Source organism: Neopelma chrysocephalum, unplaced genomic scaffold, assembly GCF_003984885.1.
Source record: "Neopelma chrysocephalum unplaced genomic scaffold, ASM398488v2 Primary Assembly neopelma1_23, whole genome shotgun sequence".
NCBI classification, from domain to species: domain Eukaryota; kingdom Metazoa; phylum Chordata; class Aves; order Passeriformes; family Pipridae; genus Neopelma; species Neopelma chrysocephalum.
Genome location: NW_020897691.1, coordinates 24,844,375 through 24,852,134, shown reverse-complemented (window position 1 = coordinate 24,852,134; position 7,760 = coordinate 24,844,375). Strand labels below are relative to the sequence as shown.

General features: G+C 38.9%; 1 protein-coding gene across 1 annotated transcript; it reads right to left on the bottom strand.

Moving 5' to 3' along the window:
- Positions 1-329: 329 nt before the first annotated feature.
- On the bottom strand, positions 330-1,346 carry LOC113971161 (trace amine-associated receptor 1-like). Its single transcript, XM_027690783.1, has one exon. The coding sequence runs from the start codon at positions 1,329-1,331 to the stop codon at positions 330-332; it is 1,002 nt and encodes a 333-aa protein (XP_027546584.1). The 5' UTR covers positions 1,332-1,346.
- Between the last annotated feature and the right edge of the window lie 6,414 nt (positions 1,347-7,760).

Below are 7,760 nucleotides of genomic sequence, written 5' to 3'. Positions count from 1 at the left end.
TTGTAATATAAATACACCTTGTTCAAGAAATTAATCTGTTGTGTCAGAATAGTTTTTTAATGATTAAGATCAGGTATGTAAACTGTTGTAAGTTTTTTTAAGCACGTCTTGCTCTTCTGCACATTGAAAATAAATAGACCTAATCAAAACATCACATACAAATCCCAATCTGGAATGAAATAAGACATAAAGCACAATTGCTTATCTGCTTGAATTGGATTTGGTAAATGGCTAAACAAATAGGTGTTTCGTTCCTTTTCAGATCTTACATCAGGAGTTCAGCCTCCAGGCAAAAGTTCTAAGCCATGAATCCAACCGTTTAAAGCATGTTAATCTGAAAACAAATGAGACCTGGAAGAGTCCTGTTGAAAAATTTTTCCAAACAGAATAATTTTTAATGCCCTGCGAAACCACATGTAAAAAAATGCATAAACAATTGGATTAAGTGTAGAATTTAAATAGCCAAACCAAACCAGAGCATCAATGAGAATAGGAGGTATCACATAATTCATAAATGGATTGGTAGCTGTAAAGAAGAAGAATGGAGTCCAGCAGATGAGAAACACCCCCATTATTATGCCTAACGTCTTAGCAGCTTTCCCTTCTTTGCAGAATGAAATGTGATTCTTCATTTCAAATTGCACCTTTTTTTTGCTAATTGCATCAATGGATCTTGCCTGCTTCTTGGCTACAGAGTATATTTTCCTATAGATGTACAGCATAACAAATCCAGGGATGTAAAAAGATACTACAGAGGCCACAATACCTGAAGTTTCACTAAAAATGAGAAGGCATCCTCCTGCACAATGGACATGATTATAAATCTTTTCTACCCCTCTCAAGTTCAGGTCTAGAAAGATCATCCCAAAAGCAAAAGCAGCAGGGACTGTCCAACTTATGAATACCATGACCACAATAACAAAAGTATTTATCTTGGATTTGTATCTTAAAGGATCACACACAGCATAGTAACGATCAATGGATATGAAGGAAAGGTGGAAAATAGAAGCTGTGCTCAGCATAATGTCCATGCTTGTGTGGATCTTGCAGAAGAGCTCCCCAAAATACCAGCAGTTCTCAACAGAGCGCACCATACTGCAAGGCATGATGAAGAATCCCAGCAGGAAGTCTACTGTAGCCATTGAAAGTATCAGGAAATTAGTAGGCGTATGGAGTTGCTTGAAGTGTGATATTGAGATGATAACTGTCAAATTTCCAACCACTGTGGCTAGAATAATGCAAACCATGAAGATATACATGGAAACACGAGTACTGTTTGACCAGCTGCTCCTTATGCAAGAACTATTTACAGATTCACAGCACGGTTGCATCCTTACTGGAGTCTCAAATCCACACAGGTATGCAGAACAAGTACTGTTTTTCCTAATGCTGAAGTAAATTTACAACGGTTTTTTCCACTTCTATATGGGGAGAGCTGCAGAGATGGAAAAAAAATGGCAATTTTAAACACCTTCATTTAATTGGATGTGTAGGAAATTCACATTTCATTATTTATGAAGGATGAACACTGTGCAGCCTGCTGAGACCAAAAAGTTTCCACAAGCCTTGTTTTTCAGGCAAATGGCACTGACTCACCAGATCAAGTTTTCCTGAAAAATTCTTGCAGGCTTTAGCTGTAAATAGAGATGTAAGCAAAAGATCTAAGAGGAGAAAAGATCTTTTCTGCCCTTTTGCTGCCAAAATATAATGGAGGAACCTGACTAATCTGAAACATTATCTGCTGTATGAGCAAATATGTTTTCTGCTGGGCTGCATTATTTTCAGTGCTAGTAGTTTAGCCCTGTTACGAGTATTTATTATGTTAATACTGTTTTTAGCCAAAGCACAAACATGGAAAGAAACATTTTCTGAACACAGGTTTAGTTTGCATCTGAGGACACACATATTGCTGTCCTCTTGTGTATGCGGTAGCCTGTCCCTTTTGCAACTCTCTTTATGAAAGCATCTAATGAAAGTACTTAAGCACTTGGCAAGTAACATTCATTGTTGAAGGATCTGGTTTTCTTTTAATTAACAGAAAGATAGTGTTATTGTGAAAAATAAAGATCATTAGCATATGCTATTCAGTAGCACTACATTATAGTATAATATGATTGTTTAGGTCAGAAAAATACTGACATGGCACTTCAGCCAGGACTAATTTAACCCATATGCTTTGGGACTTTGCTGCCTCTGGTTATTTTAGGTAGAACAGAACAAAATAACAAAAACATTTTCCCATATTGAAACAAATGTTATCACAAACACACCATGCCACTGGAAGCTAAGTGAATATAAATGATAAATGGTTGCTTGCAAATCCCTGACAGCTACCCTGTGTTATAGAGAGGGATTTTCCAAGTAGGGCCAGGCAGTGACACCTGAGTGCCAGGGACAAGGTGCATCCAAACCTACAGGAAATGTGAAATCTGAAAAGGTTTATTTATTTATTTGGTTGGTTGGTTATTTATTTATTTATATTGGGGTGTTTGGCTTCCCCTTTTTTTTGCCTACTAATGTTTAACACAATCTCAGCTCTTTTTCAACTCACTGTAACTATCACTTCATATACCTTTTCCTTCACTTTTTGTCAGTCTCTTCATGTTTCTTTTCCTGCCTGTCATTCCTTATTTCATCATTTACACCAAGGCGAAGAAAACACAGCCAGTTGGATACTCATTAACACAAATTTTCAATTTTCACAGTAGAAAGAATTAAACACCAGTTTAGCTGTATATACTGGGCATCATTATAAAAGTTTTAAGCCCATTAAGGTTATAAATGTGTTACATAGATTTTGAACTTCATTTGTTCTGTATGGTAAATTAATTAAGTGAATCTGGTAAAGAGTCTATGAAGCCAACTAAAAAGAATTAACATGTTATCTCTAGTTTTCTTTAAGATTAAAAATTTTAATTGCTTCTCTGTTGTTCTCTGATAGAAAACTATTTAGCCTAAAGAAATATGATCTCCCCTAAAAATTGCTTTTCTTTTAAAAAAGCAATATTCTCAGGGAAATTTTTATTTTTTTTTAAACAATAGGACGAAGCTCCAAGCAAAGGATGGAGGAAACTCCAGCCAAAGGATGGAGGAAACTGAGATCAAGTGAGTGGCTTTGCATGAAATGGAAAACTGTGACAAACTGTTCAAATGAGTTGACCTCTGAAGAAGTGTTCAAAAAGAAAGCAGAATACTTCCCTTCCGTATATAATTACAAAGGTTAAAATTTAATAAAATGGAATTATGAAGAAACATACATTTAAAAATCTGTTCTCCTACCTTTCTCTCTTTATGCTGGGTAGATTTCTGCTCTTGATGCTCATTTGTTTTCTTCTTGTTGAGTGGCATTCCTTCCTTCTAAAGACTATCTCAAAAGGCAGCTGAACCTCTTCACCATCATAACAGTTCTGGGTTTTAATCCACAGCTGGAACAGCCTCCAGAAACCCCTCCACATTGCTGGAGGGTGTTGGTGATGAATAATATTCTTGGCTGAATAATATTCTTTGACTCAGGAGCAGCTGTGATATGAATACTAGCTCAAACTGTTTATTTTGCCACCCACTTAGAGAACAAAGCCATGGCTGTTACACTTATACTTGTTTAATGGGCCTTATTTATAGGTATATTGAAATCATTTGAAGTAAGTTTACTTGTTCGATTAAACATTGTGGTCACATTGTGAGCAGCCTAATATTATCTAAGTAAAGAACAAAAGACACCATGTAGTCCCCCTTCTCTAAGTAATATACATAAGTATAGGTAGGTTACAGCAGTATGTAAGATTTTCCTGAAAAGGCATATTGTGAACAGAGTGACACGGAGTGTATTTACCAGCCTATTTCTGATTACTGAACAAATAGGCTGAATCTAATAGCCTCATCAGTTAACAGCTATTTGCAAGATACAGCTACTGAAAAAGTGTTTTAAGTAAACACCTATTATTGGCTGTACCAGACTCACAGATAAGAAGCATCAATTTTTTGTTCCACAAAGGACCTTGCAGCCTTTTAAAACAGTGATACTGCTGAATATCAAAGACTGGTGACCATCAGCTAAAACCCAGTTATCCTGGATGCCTCAGGGGCATATGGAACATGGTAGATTAAGATACTACCTCTTGCAAACTACTCTGATGACCTGGATTAACTGTGTTTATGTTATGTGCTCAAAAATCAAAATTAATGCAAGCAACTCAGTTTGGTTTTTTTTTGAGCCTGCACTCATAGACAGACTGGCATATTGCACTGCAAGGTTCTCCTTGCTATGGGAAGAGAGTGTTCCAACAAAAAAAAGTGCAGAAAAAATGATGGGGCTGAGTGAGAAACCACTTGAGAGAATTGAGAGAGTATGTCAAGGAGAGGAGCCAGGTCCGATTTCTCAGATTTGGGGGAATGTGAAAAAAACATTTTACATACCCAAATACTGGACTCTGAAAGAGGCCTTCACCCTTCTGAAATGCAGAGCTGTGTGCTTCCTTGCAGCCAGGTACTCCTCTTTGAGGAGTGAAGGTTTAGGGCTTGGTAATTCCTGTCTTGACATATACATTTTGTAGGAAGGTAAAATTTAGGGGAACAAATCCATGTTGCCTTACTCTGTGCAGAACTTGTCGTTATTAAGAAGTCTGGTGGCCAGCTCATTTTGGGAACTTAGTCAAAAGCCACCCACACATGCACACACTGCTCTCCTTCCATGCCCTCTCCTTTGAGTGATGCAGGGGCCAAAACTCAAGGGAACAATCTGAAAAGGCAGCTCTGTTTCAAGTGATTGTTTCAGAGGCACCTCCCTGGCAGCAACTAGCAAAACTTTGGGGGACTCCCTGGGTCGGGGGAGCCTTCTCCTGCCCTGAGCAGGTCTTCCCTGCTGCAGACAGGCAGGCAGCAGCCAGCTATGGAGTGTGGGTTTTGCTCTGCCTCCCCTCAGGGCCAAGCTGCAAGTCTGGTCAAGGAGCTTTTCCCTCCAGTTCCTGGCTTGCAATAAAATTCAATTACAACTTGTCATTCTTTCTCTTACATGTGACATTTCTCCAGGACACAATCTGCTTCTTTTTAAACCTGCTGAGGACTTTGGAAGTGTTAGGGGTTCTCAGGGAGATGAAATAAAATGAAGACGAAGAGTCAAAACCTCATGATGCAAAACAACATGTTGCAGGGTTTGTCAGATATACTGGCCATACGACAATTGTGTCTTGTCTGCCTGCACTGTGTGCTTGACACTGGAATGTGCTGGTGGCGGTGAAGTTCAAATAAGAAATCTGAGGGCAGCCAGTTTGAGCACAGGTCCCTTGGACAGGCCATGTTTGCTCTCTTGTTGACTACCATCAATGCCTATATACTTTGAAATAACTGAATTTATTTTAAAAGTTAGAAATGCAGAGAAAGTGACCTGGTGACATTAAAGGACAATTTTGTCCCTGCTATCAATGCGACTGGGCTCTCATCTTGACTTCACCTCTAAAGAAGAAAAGCCTCATCTGTGGAGCCGGCCAGCCTTCCTGCTCCTACCAAAATCCTCTTGGGGCCAAGGGTTGCAAAACACCTACTATGTACTTTGCAAAACATAGCAGGGGGACTGCTCTGGGGCTGGTTGGTAAGCACGACTTCTCTCAGCAGGGATGGGAGTGGCATGGGGTCCAGGAGGGGCTCCTCCAGGCAGGAGGCTGCCTGCAGCTGGAACTGCTGGAGAGCACACCATGAAGTCTCTGTATAGACTGTTTTGGGAGATGCCCTTCACTCTTCTATCAAACACAAACCCACAGGCATAGTGTTTGGTGTTCAGTATCTCAGTACCAGCTTGTACTGCAAGACCCGCATACATTGGAAAGGACTGAACCACAGTTATAAAGGAACTGGGGAGGGTGGTATTTAAGGGTATGTTTGTTGGAATAAAAGTAAAGCAGCAGCTTTTAAGATATCAAGATAATTAAGCAGTTAAGCAGGCCAAAATGTCTGCTAATTTAGAGCAAGAAGGAACACTTTAGCAACAAGCTTTCATGCTGTTCGGGCAGATGCTTCAAACGGGCATTTTCTTGCATCTTAGTGCTGATGTGGATCATGAAAATATTCACAGACTTGTTATTTATAATATCAAAGAAAAATATGTCAAGCTCTATTTTTGTGACACCTCAAAGCACTTAAAAAGAGTCAGTGTTTAACAGTCTTTTGAATCTGTCACATAGTAAAGAAGCATCAAAATTCAAAGTAAAAACTTTTCTACAAAATTGTTGCTGTGGCTTTCTATTCTGAAAAATTTGTATTTCTGCAATAAGTAGTTTTCAGATTTTTGGAAAACCAACAAAAAGAGATGTCATAGTGTCTAGAATACCTTGGGTTTTCTACTCTTCTTATTTGTTTGGTTTTAAAACATAAAATAATTAAAATAAAAAATGGTACAGAAGGGAATGAAAACAGCACTTTTGCCAGGCATCAAACCCATTTGAAAAATGTGTCGAAAAATCATTCTATCCTTCTTATGCAAGACCATGGAAGGGACACTGGAAATGGCAAGGAACAGAAAAGGGAATGGAAATGTGAATGGTTACCATTAAAAAAAAAAGGCAGGACAGCATTGATTTCTACTGTAATTATTTTAGCTTGCATTTCTGTGGGTACAGTTTGGTCATTTGGCAGAAAATAGAATTTTAAAGTATCCAATAGACAGAGGAACATTTCGCATTTTCATATGGTTCATTTTAAAAACTGTTTCTTTTCCTAAGTTTCCATTCATATGTTTGAAATTTAGAAAAGTCACAAATTCCCAATAAAGTATTAGTTCAAAATAATTATTTCATCATATGTGTTAAACAAGATGTGCCAACGACTAATTTGAATGCTATTGCTGTAAACCTCGTGCAATTCCACTGAAGCCAGCCTGAAATTAGCCCAGATTTATACCAGAGGAATTTAAAGAAGAATAGATGAGATGATTGACCCCTAGAACTTTTCTCATGGTTTCTATACTTAGTTTTCAGTGGAAACCATCACTTTTCCTTGCCAAATAAAAATAGCTGTTTATACAGAGTGATGTAATGTTTGTGCTCTTTCTCAAAGTGTAATGCTTAGGATGAGGACTATAAATCCAACCCCCAATATAAATACAAATCTCTGAAATGCACAGAGGAAAAGAGATTCCAAGAAAGTAATGTTTCAACAGCAAAGCAAATACATCCATATGAAGCCAAGAAACTGTCTCTGCACGGGGTGCAGATTTGGTAGCCCTGCTAAGTAATGCCGTAACGTAGTTCATTGCCTTCACTCAGTAGCAAAACTGCTCTGTCAGAGAGCAGCACCAGGGCTCTAGAGGGCAGAAGCAGCTCCTTGCTTCTCATCCTGGCAGGGCAGGCAAATCACCCTGGCTGCTCTGTGTGTCCAGAGCAGAGGCACATGCACAGCAGGACAGGTCTCTTATGCCTCTCCAGTGCTTCTGTGCATCCAAAATCTATCATGAATGAATTTAGGACTTTGACTGCTTTGTCTGTATTTGTTGACCTCTGAACACCACCTCCAATAAGAAGGCAAACACAGAGGAGGGAGGAGGTGAGCAGTAAACAGGTATGATTCAATTCTGTCCTCATGACCCACAAATAACTTCACAGAAAGTAAAGAGCCTTACTCTGAATTCATAGCTGTGCCTGAAAAGTGTTTTTCCCCCCAGCTGTGGGGTGAAGTCGTAGCCCCACAATTGAAGTTTGAGAAGTTTGAGGTATTGCAAAAGTTAGGCCGTGCTCCATGGGAGTGGTGGAGCTAATTAGATAGTTTCCATG